Here is a 19,935-nt window from a genome sequence, read left to right as displayed (position 1 = left end):
ATGACAGTCTCACCTGTTGATGGTGGGGTCATATTAGTGCAAAGTTTCCCAAACTCTGTCCTCGTTTCTTTCCCCCCTAACACTACACAGCTGATTCAAATTATGATGATTAGATAATTATTTGAATCAGTTGTGTAGTTCTTGGGCAAAAAAACTAAACGTGCTCCCCTTGGGGTCCTGAGGACCGAGTTTGGAAAACCTGTATTAGTGTGTAGGCTAAACTTTTCGGACGCTACAGACAAGAGGTTGGCAGATTGGTGTTGCCGACTAACGCTTGTGGGGGTCGTAGAGCAAAACGGAGAACGCCATCGTGTTTGTGAGAATCTCATCTTCGGACGCTACAGACGTTTCCGTGAGAAGACCGATTTGCAGGATGTTTCCTGTTCCGACAAACACCGCAGATTCGGAAGGCCGACATCGGCGGATGCAGTGGATTGAGACGCAGCCCATTCAAAACAGAAGTCTCTAGCGTAAACAGACATCTTTTTTTATGGGGATTCTTTGATTATGCTAATGCAATTTCCGCAGGGGCACGGAGATCGTCTTTTAATGAGATCCATTGGATGAGTCCTCATTCTCCATGCTTTTCTATGTGCTTTCAGAAAAGACTCCTGAAGATGCACAATGACTATTTCTACACTGAAGTCAAGGGAACTCCCTTCAGGTGAGGGGAGATGCTTTGAGAGTAGGGTACACACACTTCTTGAGTTTTTCAGCACATTCATTTATCTTGATCAATTCTCCGATGTCCTTCTGAGAGTTGACACGATGGCTGGTTCAGTGAGTGTGTAAATGCCACGTGTCTCTGTGGCCCCATTTCCCAGACAACGCCTAGTCCAGTGGAGGCTGCTGAGGGGAGGATGGCTCATAATAATGGCTGGAACGGCGCAAATTGAACGGCATCAAACACATGGAAACCTTGTGTTTGATGTATTTCATACCATTCCACTCTAGCCATTACCACAAGCCAATTCTCTCCATTTAAGATGTCACCAACCTCCTGTGGCCTAGTCCTAGACTGAAAAGCAGTTTAACCTTTATTTAACTAGGAAAGTCAGTTAATAAGAACAAATTCTTATTTCCAATGACAGCCTACCGTTGCCAAACCCTAACCCGGACGACGCTGGGCCAACTGTGCGCCACCCTATGGGACTCCCAATCACGGCCGGTTGTTATACAGCCTGGAATCAAACCAGGGTCTGTAGGGACGCCTCTAGCACAGAGATGCAGTGCCTTAGACCGCTGCGCCACAGTGGAGAATCCCCGCTGAACATTATATTTAGTCCAGGACTAGGCTTTATTCTGTGTTTGGGAAACCAGCCCTAAGAGTGTAACTGTTGACTTCTCTCTGCTGCTCACCCTGCCGTGTGTTTCTGTGTTTAGTGTCGGAGTGGCTTTGTCTAGAGGTCATGGAAAATTCTTCTTCAGAGGAAACGTCTCAGTGGAAGCAGGTAAGAGTCACTCCCTCCCTCACTCACTCAACGAACTATGAGAGCTTCATCAGTTTCAGAGATGTTTATGGATATTCTCTACCTGTGGTCTGCCTGTTCTTAAGGTCATATATCAGTGCACTCAGCCTGGCCCTGTTGAAGCGTCACTTATCTGATGTTCATGTGTTTTGCAGGGCTCCTTGACCTGGAACAGCCAGATGTTGCGCTGGCAGATGAATGGTAATGCAAGGGGTTATGGGTAATGTAGGGGGTTATGAGCTTGGGATTGGTCAGTCAAGCATTATATAGGTTATTGCTTTTTGTGGGTGTGTTCGTAAATTCACTCTCAGTCAAGAGTGCTCTGAAATCTGAGTAGATAGAGGGAATTCATGTGAACGCACCCTGTATGTCTTAGTAGGTATGTTATGTTGAGCCGTGTGATATAACAGCATGTCTGTCTGTTATGTTCTGTTCTGTTCAGCTGAAATGCAGCAACATGGGTTATTTGCCTGAAATAGTGTGCCACTTTCTATATTTGTCTTTCTGTAATTTAGTTTCTGTTGGTCAGCTCCTCATCAAGTGTTTTGGGTGTGTTTCTACCCATTCATTTGACAGGACGTATTGCAACACAGATGAGCACCATGAGCACCGCTCCCTCTCCCAGATCCAGGCCATTAAACTCTACCTGACCGGACGCAAGCCACACATCAAATGTAAGTTACACCACACTGGGATCTATAGGCTACTGGGGTTTCATTATATATCCTGGGAAATCATATAACCTAGCTGTAACCCTAACCCTCGCTTCAACCCTAGCCTTAACCCTAACCCTATATCCTATGTCCTGTCTGTAGAGGACTTGGTAGTGTGTTTCCAGGACTGAACCACTCCCTCTCTGCCGTAGGTGACAGAGAGCTGATCCAGGAGGTGTTGTTTGATGCTGTGGTCACAGCCCCACTGGAGGCCTACTGGACCGGCCTGGCCCTCAACAAGTCCGAGTGAGTCTAGCCTACTAACTCCTGAACATGAACTAACTCCTCCTCAACTCCTTTATGCAACACGCCTCCCTCTGTTGCTCTCTCACATCTCTTACTTTGCGGGGTTGGTCGTCGTTACAAACAGTTCTAAACATCAACGTCATCAGCGTGTCACTAGGTCTCTCTGCTTTGATCCCCGCCTCTTCCCACAATCCTCGCTACTCTGTGGTATCGTGATTAATGTGCTGAATGTTTTACCTTTTGTTTTCATTGTTTGTTTGTTTGTTTGTTTCCATCACCCCAACAGGAACTCAGACAAAGGAGTGGAGATTGCTTACCTAGGCACACGCACTGGCCTCTCTAGAACCAGCCTGTTTGTTGTCCCAGAGCACCTATCCAATCAGTGAGTACGATACTGAGCATCTGGCCAATCAGTGCAACAACTGAGACAAAGCAATGTACCAGTGACTTGTACTTTCACCAGTGACTTGTAGATTCTCCTCTGACTCCTTCATGGCTTCCTGTGTCTCATCAGAGACTTCCTGACGGCGGAGGATAAGGAGGGGGTGTTCAACGCTGACCACTTCCCTCTGTGGTACAAGAGAGCAGCAGAGCAGGTTCCCGGCACCTTCGTCTACTCGATCCCCTTTGGAGGTGTGGAGACACTTACACAAAATGTACCTTTACTCTATGTCCAGAATCCCCTCACCCGAAACACACCCGCACCTAACACAAGGTGTTACACCATTTACTTGCACTGTATTTGAATTATGTTGTCTTTGAAATACAACTTCATTTTACTTCAATATACAGTTTCTCTAATATACAGTAGCTCACTCTCCCTTATTTGTGATTGAGTGTCATCTGTAGCCTATTTTCCCCACACCCCAGTCAATAGATTTCTTTAGTTAACCATGTGTACTGTATCTCTGTGGGTTACCGTGGCGATTCAGTGTGTCTCTGATAGGTTTTACCATGAAGATTCAGTGTATCTGTGTCTCTGATATAGGGTGTAGTTAGCCTCTTCGCTCTGGGAGACCTGCACACATTAATCTGCTCTCCCGTCGCTGAAGGCGACATCCTGAACCCCGAAAACATATTTACCAGCCTTCTGGTTTATCTATTTCCGATCAACTTTTCCTGTCACCGAAGGCAAATTTATAATCCGGAATGCCTTACGGTTTTAACGGACTATACACTCTGTGAAAAAAAAACATTTCAATCCAACTTTTCCAGAGTTTACCAAATTCACACCATATCGCCTGTGAAAAGCCATACCTATTCACTGACAAAATCATAGGTGGGACAGCACGAAATGAGACGCAGAGACGTGACTTCAACAAAAAGAAGGAAACTGTAATCGGTGTTCTTTCAACTCTCCCTGGGAACGTACAAACAAAGGCCAGGGTAATGGCTATCAAAAAAATAAAATAATAACAGTTGGTGCCAAACCTATAACAGGGAATCCTACTGTCCTGGAATTCATCATAGTCTCCAGCTCATAATCACTCTCCCCTCTCTGCCCCTTCAGTCAGGTCCTTAAGAGAGCACAAACAATAATCAGTCATTTGGCCTCAGGTGAGCTCATCAGTAGTGGCTGTACTGCGGCCCACCTCCAGCAGAGGGCGCAGTCGGACCACTTGACCCAGCTGATCCCTCACACACCCTAAAGCCAAAGGTTCGTTGCCAGCTGAGATCACGCGGTAATCTTGCATGGCAACTACTACGGAGTACGGGGACTAGGGAGTGACTTTTGGAAAATGTGGATTTAAACGTTTATTTTTACCATAGTTCACACATTTTATAGCCCGTACCAATCGGTAAGGCATTCCGTATTATAGATTTGCTTTGTGACGAGAAAAGTTTCACGGAAATAGGTAAATCAGAGGGGCTGATAAATATGTTTTCGGGGAACGGGATGTCGCCTGCAGTGACAGGAGACTAGATTAATGTGTACAAGTCAAACTGAGCGAAGAGGCTATCTACACCCTATATCAGAGACACAGATTCACCAAATCGTCATGGTAAAACCTATCAGAGACACATTGAATCGCCATGGTAACCCACAGAGATACAGTACACAGGGTTAACTAAATAGATCTATTGAGTGGGGTGTGGGGGTGGAAAATAGGCTGCAGATTACACTCAATCACAAGTTAGGGAGAGTGAGCTTCTGTGTATTAGAGAAGCTGGGTTGTGTTGTACAGCTCGTCTCTCTCTGCTGTCTGTAATTAATGTGCCCCACTTTCTTCCCACTGAGGGAAGGAGAGGATCAGGATCACACTGTTGTTCCATGTTGTCTACCAGCCTCTACCTTCCTCTAACTGCTCTCATCCCTTAGTCTGTTGTAAAATATCCCTCCTTTACTATCACCTCCCCTGTTTAATACTGTAACCTCCTCCAACAATCCCTGTCCCCAGAGGTTCTGTAGTTCTAGTACCAGAACTGTTTATTTTCATAAGAACACATCCCTCTCTCTGTGTCAGAATCACTTCAAACACCCTGGTTGTAGGCTACTGATGGGATTCCATCACTGAGTGTAGTGCTGTGGGTTGCTATTGCCTGCTGAAATCTGTGGGTATGGCGCCATCTTTAGGCTAGAAAAGGAGTAATCCCTTTTGTTTCTGTGACTTGGTTTTCCAGCTGTGATGAATTATGCTGAGGTGCTGAGGGTGGAATGGAATATATAGTGTATTTTATAAGATCTATTGAAATAGTAGGAATTGTTCTTTTCCATTTACACAACATTTGTTGATTGAGGCTAATATCGGTGGTTCTCTGTGTTCCTGTTTTACTCCAGGAAATGAGAATAAGAGTGTGGTTTTGGCCAGCACTGCCATACAACTACTGGATGACAGGAAGTCGCCTATTGTTGCTTGTAAGCTCCCTGAAAAGCCCCTAACTTCTCCCTTAACTTCTCCCTGACATAGAGAGCTACTGTACCTGTTATAGGCTAGTAACTGTAATGTTTTAAACGATATTAAGCCTCCTTTGAAGACGTGAAGAAACTCTTTAATACATTTTTAAATCCTCTTCTAGATGTACAGTGTGCTGATTGTGTTCTGTTTGTGTTTTTGTTAAAACCCACTATAGGCGTTGGGATTCAGATGAAGCTGGAATTCTTTCAGAGGAAGTTCTGGACCGCTAGTAGACAGGTAGACACACACACACACACACACACAATATCCAGTGCTATGAGACATGCTTTATGGATTATTCTAATAATTTATTCATCTTATTGATACGATCCAGTGTGCTGCTCTGGATGGGAAGTGCTCCATTAGCTGTGATAATGAGGTAAGACCAGACAGTAGCTGTCTGTCACTGGCTCATGCTACTTCCTGTTTCTTAGCCTGTGGTCCGTGTCTCAGCTTTTCTACTTCCTGTCTGTACTGTCTGTGACCTTTCTTTGTTTCCTCTCAGTGTTGAATTATTAAATGATGTCATGCTTTGAAGATCTGAATTAATGTTCCTTTCTTTATTTCTAACAGGACATCAAGTGTTACCTTATTGACAACAACGGATTTATTCTGGTCACAGAGGACAACTCTCAGGTACCATTAATAATATACTAGACGTGTGTATGTGTGTGTCCTGTAGCTCCCCTGGTTCCTAGTATTTACATTTAAATAAACATCTTCTTCCTCAGACGGGGCTGTTCTTTGGAGAGGTGGAGAGTGCTGTTATGAACAAGCTGCTTCTCATGGGCTCCTTCAAAAGGTTAGAGGAGAAATCATGTTACAGTCATACCCTGAACACACACACACACACACACACACACACACACACACACACACACACACACACACACACACACACACACACACACACACACACACACACACACACACACACACACACACACACACACACACACAATGAATGGTCTATTTTCTCTTCTCTCTAGGATCACTCTGTATGACTACCAGGCTCTCTGTAGAGAGTATGCTGGCAGCAGTGACAGCGCACGCTCTCTATCACATGTACGTACTGCCCCTAAATATTGTCACATGTAAGTACTGCCCCTAAATATTGTCACATGTAAGTACTGCCCCTAAATATTATCACATGTAAGTACTGCCCCTAAATATTGTCACATGTAAGTACTGTCCCTAAATATTATCACATGTAAGTACTGCTCCTAAATATTATTCCATGAAGTACTGCCCCTAAATATTATCACATGTAAGTACTGCCCCTAAATATTATCACATGTAAGTACTGCCCCTAAATATTATCACATGTGAGTACTGCCCCTAAATATTGTCACGTGTAAGTACTGTCCCTAAATATTGTCACGTGTAAGTACTGTCCCTAAATATTGTCTCGTGTAAGTACTCTCCCTAAATATAGTCACATGTAAGTACTGCCCCTAAATATTGTCACATGTAAGTACTGTCCATAAATATTATCACATGTAAGTACTGCCCCTAAATATTATCACATGTAAGTACTGCCCCTAAATATTATCACATGTAAGTACTGCCCCTAAATATTATCACATGTAAGTACTGCCCCTAAATATTATCACATGTAAGTACTGCCCCTAAATATTGTCACATGTAAGTACTGCCCCTAAATATTATCACATGTAAGTACTGCCCCTAAATATTATCACATGTAAGTACTGCCCCTAAATATTATCACATGTAAGTACTGCCCCTTAGTATTATCACATGTAAGTACTGTCCCTAAATATTGTCACATGTAAGTACTGTCCCTAAATATTGTCACATGTAAGTACTGTCCCTAAATATTATCACATGTAAGTACTGTCCCTAAATATTATCACATGTAAGTACTGCTCCTAAATATTATTCCATGAAGTACTGCCCCTAAATATTATCACATGTAAGTACTGCCCCTAAATATTATCACATGTAAGTACTGCCCCTAAATATTATCACATGTGAGTACTGCCCCTAAATATTGTCACGTGTAAGTACTGTCCCTAAATATTGTCACGTGTAAGTACTGTCCCTAAATATTGTCACGTGTAAGTACTCTCCCTAAATATTGTCACATGTAAGTACTGCCCCTAAATATAGTCACATGTAAGTACTGCCCCTAAATATTGTCACATGTAAGTACTGTCCATAAATATTATCACATGTAAGTACTGCCCCTAAATATTATCACATGTAAGTACTGCCCCTAAATATTATCACATGTAAGTACTGCCCCTAAATATTATCACATGTAAGTACTGCCCCTAAATATTATCACATGTAAGTACTGCCCCTAAATATTGTCACATGTAAGTACTGCCCCTAAATATTATCACATGTAAGTACTGCCCCTAAATATTATCACATGTAAGTACTGCCCCTAAATATTATCACATGTAAGTACTGCCCCTTAGTATTATCACATGTAAGTACTGTCCCTAAATATTGTCACATGTAAGTACTGTCCCTAAATATTGTCACATGTAAGTACTGTCCCTAAATATTATCACATGTAAGTACTGTCCCTAAATATTGTCACTTGTAGTACCGTCCCTAAATATTATCACATGTACATACTGTCCCTAAACTACTCATCAGACTTACATACATCCAGTCAATGCTAATTATTTAATTTCTTCTCTCCCAGCCCTTCTCCATCGTGAAATGGCTCCTGACCAAACTTGTCATGTGAGAACAATAAAATAATCACCTTGATACGATAAAATAATGAGATGCATTGATTATCAACCACAGTACATATTATTGTATTATTATATCAATGTATGTTTGTTTTCCTCATCAGTTTCCTGCTGGAGTTCAACCTTTACAGCTGGTGGCATGTTGATCTCTCAGTCAAAGGTCAGTGTGTGTAAGAATATACCTTGAGGTGTGTGTGTGTGTAAGGGTGCTTGCACACGTGTGTGTGTGTGTGTGTGTGTGTGTGTGTGAGTCTTTCGTGTTTTTATTATGTTAAGATTTACATGTCCCATTTCCAGCCCAAAGGTCGAGGGGAAAGACCATGATGGTGCCATGTGACACGGAGTACCCTGCCTTCGTTTCTGAGCGTACCATCAAAGAGACCACGGGAAACATCGACTGTGAGGGGTGTGTCAGGTACTTGTAACACAATTACCTCACCTGTGTATTAGGCACTGATAAACTCACTTAACCTTTGTGTTGATGGTGTATACACAATACAGGGTAATTTCATGGGTTAGTTCTGGGAAAGGCTCGAAACTGGAGGACTCGCAATTCAAGTAAATAATCATAAAAATTATGGATATTAAACATTTAGGTACATACAAGCGTCTTATATCGGTTGAAAGCTTAAATACTTGTTAATCTAACTGCAGTGTTTGATTTACAGTAGGCTTTTCAGCGAAGCATGCCATATGATTGTTTGAGGACGGCGCCCCACATCAAAATATTTCTCCACCGGCACAGGTTTCACAAATAGCGATTAAATATTCACGTGCTTTTTGAAAATCTTCCTCTGATTTGTCATCCAAAAGGTCCCAGCTATAACATGTAGTGTCGTTTTGTTAGATTAAAATCCTTCTTTATATCCCAAAAAGTATTTTGTTGGCGCCGTCGATTTGAGTAATCCACTCGTTCAACATGCCAAGATAGGAATCCGAAAATCTACCCCTAAACTTTGTTTAAACAAGTCAGAATATGTTTCTAATTAATACTCAGATACCGTAAAATGTAATTAAACTATAATATTTCATACGGAAAGAATTATGTTCAATAGGAAAACGATATTAGCAGGTGCATGTCCTCGTCATCGCGCACATACACAAATTTCCAAGTCTGTGTCCCTGTAGTAAAACTAATTTTTCTTACTCGTTTTGGAAGAAACAAGCCTGAAACCTTGAACAAAGACTACTGACACCCAGTGGAAGCCATAGGAATTGCATAATGGGAGCTAGATTTAATTATTTCTCTATACGTTCCATTGTAAAGAGCATGTGCTCTCCCCCAAAAAACATTTCCGGTTGGTTTGTCTTTGGATTTTCTCTGACCATGTCTATTGTGTTATAGTCTCCTACATTATTTTAACATTTCTACAAACTTCAAAGTGTCTTCTTTCCAATGGTACAATTATATGCATATTCTGGCTTCAGGGCCTGAACAACAGGCAGTTTACTTTGGGCACGTCAGTCAGACAGGAAGTGGAGAAAATAGGGACCTAGCCTCATGTTAAAAGCATCAACTGAATCAACTCAACTCGCTTTCTCATTCTCTCTTTCTCTCTCTCTCTCCCTCCTCAGATCTTTTGTAATTCAGCAGATTCCCAGCAGTAATCTCTTCATGGTCGTCGTGGACAACAAGTGTGACTGCAGCTCTGCCCCCCTGGTTTCCATGGATCCCATCGAGATTATGTATATCCTTTACTAACCCTCAATAAGTTTGAGGTTTTTGAGTGTAATGTTAGTACAAAGCTTTTGAGTGTTTTTTAGTATAAATGTTTTGTAAGTAGATGGGTTTTGTAAGTTAACTGTAAGTGAACTCTGAACTTAGACTTTAGTCTTCTGTGAATGTGAATAGCTTCTTCATTGTCAGAGGTATTAATCCATATCTCATACATGTAGCTATTTATGAAGCGTGCATTACGGTTTGGTTATCTCATCATGCTAGAATGATGTTGCAGAAACAGTCACCACAGTATCAGTTAAAGGTATCTGAGGTGTGGTTCATCAGTATTTCTATCCTTAACCCCTCTGCACACAATGAGTCTCTGAAATGTGATAGGCTGAAGTTTCAGAAAGACAGAAAGCGGCCAGAATCGTGTCATCCTTTTCACCCTGAGGTAAGCAGTATGTAGATATGTGTGTGCGTCTGCGTCACAATTCTGTGATTACACAGAAAGTACATGAACGCCTGTTTATGAGTGTTTAATAACATGACATTAATCATATATGTGACCATCCGTATATTGTCTGAACCATATAGATATATAGTGTATGTATTCATTCATTTCTATGGTCTGAAACTCCTGTGATGCCCCCTGTGTCTGATGCAGGAGAATGCCATGGAGTGTGGAGGAGCAGCAGGCCTCTCTGCCCCCCTTACAGCAGCACTGCTCCCCCTACTGGCCACTCTCATTAGCAGGTGACCACACCGCCCTCGAGGCCCACCGTCCTGGACCCAACACTGGACCTAACACTGGAGAGATTGATAGACTGGCGCACCATCAAATGCTGACAACGCACAGGGAGCCTCGCCAACAAGAAGAACTTGCTCATAACTAACTGAGTTGCGTATTACCAACAGAGAGATGGACCAATTGTAAAGCATCTCCCTGACCAGCAGAGAAATAACAAATTAGACGACATTGTTCAAGAGAAACAGAACAATATTCCAAGGGGAAAACAATATGGACATTAGACAGAAAAAATACACCTGCGAGCAGCAATGAACGGGTTTCACAGGATGACAGAAAGGACACAAGATCAGTTGGATAACAAAGCCAGCACTCTGTGATGTAGGAACTATCTTCCTTTATGTGCAGTCAGTGAAAGCATTACCATGTTGATTTAAATCTGTTGGTTCACTCCACATTAGCGTTCCAAAATACTTCAATACACTCACAGCTGTAATACGCTGACTGTGCAAGCGGCAGGACAGAATTTTACAGAATAAAATATCCACTTTTCCCTACGTTCAGACAACATAACACAGGCAACGATATATGATTATACAGATATACAAATCACAATATTTGACATAATTTATTTGCATGAGACAAAGTCCACTTGATCAATAGTTATTGCTCTGGTATCATATGGTGGCACTGGTGACGATGAGATCTATAGTGCCACCACTTGGTCTGGTGCAGCCATCTAAGGTTGCAGTGACTTTATATTCACACAGCTTCTAAAGACATACATAAGGTTTACATACCACATTTCATTGCCCCTTGTCCATCGGCTCAGTTCTTGTAGCCAGTTGCCCATGGTGGAATTATCTGCAGGGCTTGACATTAACTTTTTCTGCCACTTGTCCTTCAGACAAGTAAGACAGATCTTTTACTTGTCTGAACGGTTAAGGAGAACTGGCCAAAACCTCCCTCTGTTAAGGTGAGTGCAATGCAGATACTTGCAAAGGCTATAAGCCCAGCGTTCATCAAAGCACAGCTCCTCTGCCAAGATCTGCCTGCAATCTCAGCTCTGCCTTATATCAGTTTCTCAGAATTCTGGTCAGAGTCTTGTAAGTAGGCACAGATGTGAGCAATTAGTTCATGATTTAGTAATATCTTCCCTTACAGGCTGTCCTACAGCTTCACCACACTATCCCCATCCTAGGTGGAAAAGACCGTCCCTGAGTTGTTCCAAAGCCATGTGGTAACTTTGGACTACGCTGGTGCCTGCCAGACTTGCACTGGTCATGCCCCCCGAGACCGTTGGGCTCCCGTTGACCTTCCTCCCACTGAAAGAGATGCTGCTTCCCGTTGCTGAAGAATGCCGGAAGTACCCTCTCGTAGAAGCTGGAGGTCAGATGACCACTCTCGTGTGCTATATGCAGCTGGCAACAACAGCCCTGGATGCAGAACAGCCTCTCTCCGGGAAAATCCACAGCAGACTGGAACCCCGGCCGGTGATAACCCAACTGGGTCATGGGTTGACCTCCAGTCGGCGGGAAGGCCTGCGAGGTTGGGCAGGAAATCTCTCTCTCTCTCCCACCCAGCCGGGTCGTACCGGAGTCTGTGCAAATAAACAAGGAACAAAGGGTTTGAGTTGTTTGAAATGCACCACAGTTTCAGGACCTCTCTCCGCCAGTTCTATGCGGCACAGGACCTCTAAAACCTGCTCTAGCACTTGGAAAGGGTGTTTGTAGCACCTCTGTAACTTAGGACATAACCCCCGCTTCTTAGCCTTATTTCGAACCCAAACCAATTCAACCACAGATTAACATAGAAAATTGGCCCGAAAATCAAAGTTAGCTTTCTGCTGACCGGAGGCACTAGCTTGGTGTCTTTTCACTGACCACACTAATGTAGACAAAGTGTCATCCAGCCACAATACATATTCACTGAATTTTTTCCCTGTGATCTATGTCAAGCATCACATCGACTAGAATAACAATTTCTTAACCAAACAGCACTTTGTATGGGTTGAACCCAGTACATGCATGAACACTACTACGATAGACCATCATGACATACGGTAGAAGAACATCCCAGTTCAACACACTCTCCCCCATCCTGGATGGAAAAGACCGTCCCTGAGTCACTCCGAAGCCATGTGGTCTCTTTGGACCACGCTAGTTGCTTCTGGTCTCGCACTGCTCGTGCTCCCCGAGAAAGTTGGGCTCCCGTTGACCTCCCTCCCATTGAAGGAGATGCTGCTGGCGCCTCCCATTGCTGAACAAGACCGGAAGACCCCTCTCCTGACGATGCTGAAGGCCAGATGACCTCTCTCGTGTGCTAGTTGCGCGCGAGCAACCCATCTGACTGGGGATGATAAGCAGAGGTTCGAGATTTGTGGAAGAGATGTTCTTGAACGGTACGACCGGACACAATAATGTCATCCAAATCAACTAAATGGGTGGTCTACTGTGAATCTGCTAGGACTACATCCATCAACCTCTAGAAGGTACTTGGTGCGTTGCATAAACCAAAACGTAAAACGTTGAATTCAAACAAGCCCCGTCTGGTAGAAAACACCGTTTTTGATCTGTCTTTGGGGTCCAACCCGACTGTCTCAAGGGTGGAGAACCAGCGAGCCTTGTTCAAACTGTGAAGAGCATCGTCAATTCTCCGGAGCAGGTAAGCATCTTTCTCAGTGACATCATTGAGTCTCTTTTTTTTACCAGAACGACAGGGGCTGTCCAGGGGCTACATGAGGGGCGGATGATGCCATTCTTTAGCATCTGCTAAATGTGGTCTACGGCTTCCTGTTGCAGTTGGAGGGGGATCCTGCGCGGGGCCATTTTAATGGGTTTTGCGTTACCGGTATCTATCTGATGCATCGTAAGGTGAGTTTGCCCTAGATCCGTATCTCCTGTACTAAAAACAGAAGTGTGCCGATGGAGCAGTTCACGAATGGAATGAAGTTCGGCGCGTTCAAAACCTCCCTTTTCCAAACCAAATTGCGCCACAATGGTGTTTACAGACCAGGAAGGGGTGATGCCCTCTTCTCTCCGCTTTTCGAATTCCACTGTTTCACTATCTACTTCTTCCTCGGTGAATAGAGTGGCAATTTCCATGCCCCGTTTTAGAATCTGGTTCTCATCAGTCATATTAATTACACATACTGGCATAACCCCCTGGTCAACTGTACACACGACGTGAGCCACCAGGACATCACAATGTTTGAGCAGAGAGGAAGAGGGTTCCAGGATACCTTTGGTGTACTTGTTGGGAAGACCTTCAACTGCCCAACCGGGTTAATTACTTCGCAGCGGGGTGAGACTACTGTATCATAGTGAACAGTAACACGTTTGGGTTGGTTAGCATCATACAACAGCAAGAGAGGTAGCTTCTTTCCCATTAGTCGGTTTCATCTTCCCCCATATCAGGGCTCAGAGTGATGTCACGCACCGAAGGAGCCTCAAAACCAATCACGACAGATAAGGAACAGGGAATTGTTAATTGTTTCCTTGTTTTTTTTGTTGTTTTTTTTCTCCCCAATTTCGTGCTATCCAATTGCTAGTAATTACTATCTTGTTTCATCGCTACAACTCCCGTACGGGCTCGGGAGAGACGAAGGTCGAAAGCCATGCGTCCTCCAAAACACAACCCAACCAAGCCGCACTGATGCAGTGCCCTAAACCACTGCACCACCCGGGAGGCCTCTTGTTTTTTTAATCAAATGAATACATTTTCTGATGCTCCTGGACACATAATTAGTGATGTAACCTGGAGTCATAGGGTGTTTCGGGTCAACATCACACACCCTCGCACAGGCGACCCAACCAAGGTTGATCAGATCCTGACATGTCTCTAGGTAGCATTACGCTGCTCCCAATGGATCTCCTCTCTTGATCCAGAGACATTGTGCTGCTTATGGCTCTTCTCCTCTTCACTCCCTTGATGCCAAGTGCGCTGCAGGCTCTGTAGAGGGATTGCCCAGCAAGACCCTTGGAGCCTACCTCGATAGGCATGCACCTAGCCTTCCAACCCTGCTTCTGACAGTCGATGACCTGTCCCTCATACTTTGCCCTCTTCCTCTTGTATGCCTCCTGAAGACAATCTTCCCAAGGGACTGACAGCTCAAAAATAATGATGGTCTTTGTGGACTCTGAGACCAGGGTTATGTCTGGTCTCATGGTTGTCTTGACAATGTGCTACAGGAACTTAACATGGCTCATCACAGTAATGTCTTTGATGACACTAAAACGTTTGACGTTGATCGGCCATTGTGAAGTGGATTTACAAAGGATTTAAATGGACACGTATAATCTGATTTCAAGATTTATCAGTAACCCTAAATTTAACAATGTTCCACTGAATTTGGTTTTATTTGGACCTATGGTTCATGAGAATACCTTTTTCAAAGATTTTCCAAATGTCCAAGATGGAGGAAAATCTATCCTAACAGACCTTATGAGTCCTTGAGGAAAATGTGTGCAGCATGAGGAAAGACACCTACATACAAAGTTTCCTGTCTCTAGGTGAAACGGGGCAGCAGATATGAAGGTTTAAGTTAGACTGCCTTTAACAGCGCCACCTATAGGCCAATCAGTGGCATTCTTTTTTACCAAGTTACTCTAGTTTCTGTGTGCAAAATTAGAAAAAAGTGATCAATCTATGCTTGAGTTATTTGACCATGTCAAGGGGTAAAACATGTAAGAATAACAAAATGTTTCACAGCTTCGCTCTGGATCAGTAATAAAGGATGAGAAAGCACTGTGACAGCAATGATGAGATCCTGAGCGCGTTACAGACCCCTCTGTGGATGCCAGAGCAAAGAAACCAATATCCCTGTGTACTGTACATGCACTGTAGAAAATAACAAGAGTTAAGTAAAGGTAGTCATATGAATTAAAAGAACAAAAATAATCCACCTTTTAATAAAAGAGTACTATACAATTGAAAAGAAACTGTAAAAAAGACGGTATAGAGATTGTACGATTTTAGAGGTAAATATTTGTAGCTTTATTTTGAAGAATATAATTCTGTCTTTTGGGATATGGAAGGGATCATGTAAAATAACAGAGACGAGAGGATGGTTGAAGTCAATGTATTCTGCCTGCTTTAAATTTTACAGCAGAGAACATCTTCACCAGATTAAAAAGATGCATGTGAAGGATAAAAAAAATACATTTAAGTTACGGGAAAGGAATAAAGTTCAGAGCTCTGGCTGTAAACTGAAAATATGAACATTTGCATGTTTTACATTTTTTATTGTAACCTATAACCTTTAATGCTTACCCCGATCCCAAACCCCTTCGTTTGAGGACGCTGCTACTATCTAAATAAACACAAATCAATATTTTCTATCTGTCTTTCAGCTCCAATTCTTTACTTACTTCAACAGTTGCATTTATGTGGGTGTTGATTTACACTTACCCTAATGGAATTAGCTAAACAAATGAATAAAAAGCTACTGTATTTAGCCCGTACGGTTTATCATAATGATCTTACACAAAAACATGACAACTAGTAAAACATAAAATAAGTACAAATACAATCACTGAGCCATGTGATAATAGAGAGCAGTGATAATACTGTAGCAATTCTCTACATACAACATCCTGTAAGAGGCTCAAAGGGTGTGGTGTAGACATAGGACATTTTGCGATCAGTAGCTACAGTGCTGTGAAAAAGTATTTGCCCCTTTCAAATGTTCTCTACTTTTGCATATTTTTGATACTGAATGTTATCGGATCTTCAACAAAAACCTCATAGTAGATAAAGGGGACCTGAGTGAACAAATAACACAACAATTACATACTTACTTAATTTATTTAAGAAACAAAGATATGTAGCACCCAATGCCCCTGTGGGAAAAAGTAATTGCCCCCTTTCACTCAATAACTGGTTGTGCCACCTTTAGCTGCAATGACTCCAACCAAACGCTTCCTGTAGTTGTTGATCAGTCTCTCACGTCGCTGTGGAGGAATTTTGGCCCACTCTTCCATGCAGAACTGCTTTAACACAGTGACAATTGTGGGTTTTCAAGCGTGAACTGCTCGTTTCAAGTCCTGCTACAACATCTCAATTGGAATTAGGTCTGGACTTTGACTAGGCCATTCCAAAACTTCCCATTTGTGGCTTTTTAGCCATTTTCACTTGATTGTGTGTTTTGGATCATTGTCTTGCTGCATGACCCAGCTGCGCTTTAGCTTCAGCTCACAGACAGATGAGCTGATGTTTTCCTGTAGAATTCTCTGATACAGAGCAGAATTCATGGTTCCTTCTATTAAGGCAAGTCGTCCAGGTCTTGAGCCAGCAAAGCATTCCCAACCATCACACTACCACCACAATGCTTGACCGTTGTTATAAGGTTCTTACTGTGGAATGCAGTGTTTGGTTTTCACCAGGCATAATGGGACCCATGTCATCCAAAACGTTATACTTAAACTTGTCTGTCCATAGAACATTCTTCCAAGAGTCTTGATGATCATCCAGGTACTTCCAGGTGCTTTTTGGCAAACTTGAGTCAAACCAAGGAAGCGTTTGGTTGCGTTTGGTTGCAGGCATTGCAGTTTAAGGTGGCACAACCAGTTATTGAGTGTAAGGGGGCAATATTTTTCACACAGGGAATTGGGTGTTGCATAACTTTGTTAATGAAATAAGTATATAAGTATATATATTTTTTTGTTATTTGTAAACTCAGGTTCCCTTATATTAGGTTTTGGTTTTGGTTGAAGATCTGATAACATTCAGTATCAACAATATACAAAAATAGAGAGAATCCGAAAGGGGGCAAATACTTTTCACAGCAGTGTAGAGGAAGTCAGTAGGCTATCCTGCTGGGCTGAGGTTGCTGGTGTGTCGGGGATTGAGCTGTATACGTGGTACATATCAGACTAGATAAAATAAACAGACAGTTTCACTTGAGACATTTGAAAATACACATTGTACATACTGTATTTAGACACGAAGCGCGAAAAATGCTAAGTTTGTATCATTGATTTGCATTGGATTTGTAAAAAGTTAGCATTTGGAAACAGTGGCCAGGTAAATAAAAGCAAAGCATGGATTGTTGTCATACCTTGTCAAAAGGATGCTTACAGGGTAAGGAAACCAGTGTGTAAATGTGTAATTATGTTGAACTATCCCTCTAATTGAAGTTCCTACAATGCATTTGATGTGATATGAATAAACTTTTTATTTGAAAGAAAACTATGATTTTGTCATCTCTTAATATGGCTGGGGGCAGTATTGAGTAGCTTGGATGAATAAGGTGCCCAGAGGTGCCCAGAGTAAACTGCCTGCTCCTCAGTCCCAGTTGCTAATATATGCATAGTATTAGTATATTTGGATAGAAAACACTCTGACGTTTCTAAAACTGTTTGAATGATGTCTGTGAGTATAACATAACTCATATGGCAGGCAAAAACCTGAGAAAAAATCCAACCAGGAAGTGGGAAATCTGAGGTTCGTTGATTTTCAACTCAGCCCCTATTGAAGATACCAGTGGGATATTGGTCATGTTGCACTTCCTAAGGCTTCCACTAGATGTGAACCGTCTTTAGAAACTTGTTTGAGGCTTCTACTGTGAAGTGGGGCCGAATGAGAGGGTAATGAGTCAGAGGTCGCTCGTTCATGTGAGAGCGAGCTCTGTTCTATTTGCTTTTCTGAAGACAAAGGAATTCTCCGGTTGGAACATTATTGAGGATTTATGTTAAAAACATCCTAAAGATGGATTCTATACATCATTTGACATGTTTCTACGGACTGTAACGGAACTTTTTGACATTTCGTCTGCTCCTAGTGAACGCGCTTCGTGACTCTGGATTTGTTTACAAAACGCGCTAACAAAAGGAGCTATTTGGACATAAATGATGGACATTATCGAACAAAACAAACATTTATTGTGGAACTGGTATTCCTGGGAGTGCATTCTGATGAAGATCATCAAAGGTAAGTGAATGTTTATAATGTTATTTCTGACTTCTGTTGACTGCACAATATGGCGGATATCTTTTTGTTTTGATTGGGCTCTGAGCGCCGTACTCAGATTATTGCATGGTTTGCTTTTTACATAAAGCTTTTTTTTTTTTTTTATCTGACACAGCCATGTACAATGGCTGTTCCATGTATAACACTTGTATCTTTGATCAATGTTTATTATGAGTATTTCTGGAAATTGATGTGGCTCTGCAAAATCACCGGATGTTTTTGGAACTACTGAACATAATGCGCCAATGTATACTGAGATTTCTTTATATAAATATGAACTTTACCGAACAAAACATACATGTATTGTGTAACATGAAGTCCTATGAGTGTCATCTGATGAAGTTCATCAAAGGTTAGTGATTCATTTTATCTCTATTTCTGCTTTTTGTGACTCCTGTCTATGGCTGGAAAAATGGCTGTGTTTTTCTGTGACTTGGCGGTGACCTAACATAATCGTTTGTGGTGCTTTCGCTGTAAAGCCTTTTTGAAATCGGACACTGTGGTGGGATTAACAACAAGATTACCTTTAAAATGGTATAAGATACTTGTATGTTTGAGGAATTTTAATGAGATTTCTGTTGTTTGAATTTGGCGCCCTGCATTTTCACTGGCTGTTGTCATATCGATCCCATTAACGGGATCGCAGCCATAAGAAGTTATTAAGAAACAGCTTGGGCAGCAACATCTGGGGCCTGCTTGAAGACTGAGAATTAAACCAGTTTGGTCCCAGGTGAAAAGCCCATTTGAAACCAACATTTACAGCCTACTTATTGCCCTAGTGGGAAAATTGAGGACTTGGGTCCCAGGTGTTGACCCAAATGGGTTACATCTGGGTAACCCATTTGGGTAAACACCTGGGACACATGCAGGTAAGTCCTCAATTTGCCCGCTAGGACAACTTATGAAGCCCAACATGGCAACCACATGTGGGGCCAACATGGTTTTTTAGGACAAAACTTTGTGGGCCCCTTGTGGTAATTCTTTATGAGGGCTCAAATGTTAACCCTTCCTTAACCCACTTGGGTTAAAATCTGGGGCCCACATGGGTAATCATACATTTGCCCACTGGGGTCCCTCAATAATACCAACATGAACCGACATAAAGACCAACATGGCAACCACATGTGGGGCCAACGTGGATACTGAGGACAAAACTTAGTGGGCCCACTGTTGGGTTTCTCTAATGGGGCCCGTGGAACAGCCCTTCATTAACCGATTTGGGTCCCACATGGAAATGTTGGCTGAAAAGGTGAAGTGAGATGGATTTTTGTCCTTTATTCTGCAAATCTCTACCATCGATAAAACATTTGATCTCAAATACAGTTTTGTGTTCCCAAAACGAAAATCTGTTACAAACAGAGTGGACTAAGTTTTGCAGACAACCCTTTGGCAAAGGTGTTGTTAAGAAGGAGTGCAAGGGCAAATTGAGTTATTGCACACGTGCACTTCACAGAGTAGGTGTTCCCTAACAGAAATATGCAAATACATGCTAGAAAGTGCCAATA

The 19,935-nt window shown here is 42.4% G+C and overlaps 1 protein-coding gene across 1 annotated transcript in view; it reads left to right on the top strand.

The window, feature by feature from the left end:
- The window catches only part of LOC139564053 (voltage-dependent calcium channel subunit alpha-2/delta-3-like), a 65,945-nt gene extending 48,295 nt beyond the window's left edge, over positions 1–17,650 (top strand). The window contains exons 20-38 of the mRNA XM_071383272.1: positions 603–664; positions 1,384–1,451; positions 1,625–1,670; positions 2,046–2,143; positions 2,335–2,428; positions 2,715–2,810; positions 2,943–3,061; positions 5,208–5,285; positions 5,501–5,562; positions 5,660–5,704; positions 5,899–5,961; positions 6,057–6,127; positions 6,315–6,390; positions 8,003–8,043; positions 8,159–8,214; positions 8,352–8,469; positions 9,630–9,742; positions 10,086–10,168; positions 10,382–17,650. Coding sequence (XP_071239373.1) covers positions 603–664; positions 1,384–1,451; positions 1,625–1,670; positions 2,046–2,143; positions 2,335–2,428; positions 2,715–2,810; positions 2,943–3,061; positions 5,208–5,285; positions 5,501–5,562; positions 5,660–5,704; positions 5,899–5,961; positions 6,057–6,127; positions 6,315–6,390; positions 8,003–8,043; positions 8,159–8,214; positions 8,352–8,469; positions 9,630–9,742; positions 10,086–10,168; positions 10,382–10,474 — 1,482 coding nt within the window. The 3' untranslated portion in view covers positions 10,475–17,650. The remainder of the gene's footprint in view (positions 1–602; positions 665–1,383; positions 1,452–1,624; positions 1,671–2,045; positions 2,144–2,334; positions 2,429–2,714; positions 2,811–2,942; positions 3,062–5,207; positions 5,286–5,500; positions 5,563–5,659; positions 5,705–5,898; positions 5,962–6,056; positions 6,128–6,314; positions 6,391–8,002; positions 8,044–8,158; positions 8,215–8,351; positions 8,470–9,629; positions 9,743–10,085; positions 10,169–10,381) is intronic.
- Positions 17,651–19,935: the final 2,285 nt, after the last annotated feature.

Source organism: Salvelinus alpinus, chromosome 2 (assembly GCF_045679555.1).
Source record: "Salvelinus alpinus chromosome 2, SLU_Salpinus.1, whole genome shotgun sequence".
NCBI lineage: Eukaryota > Metazoa > Chordata > Actinopteri > Salmoniformes > Salmonidae > Salvelinus > Salvelinus alpinus.
Note: the sequence above shows the minus strand (reverse complement) of the source record. Positions and strands in the feature narration are given on the sequence as shown.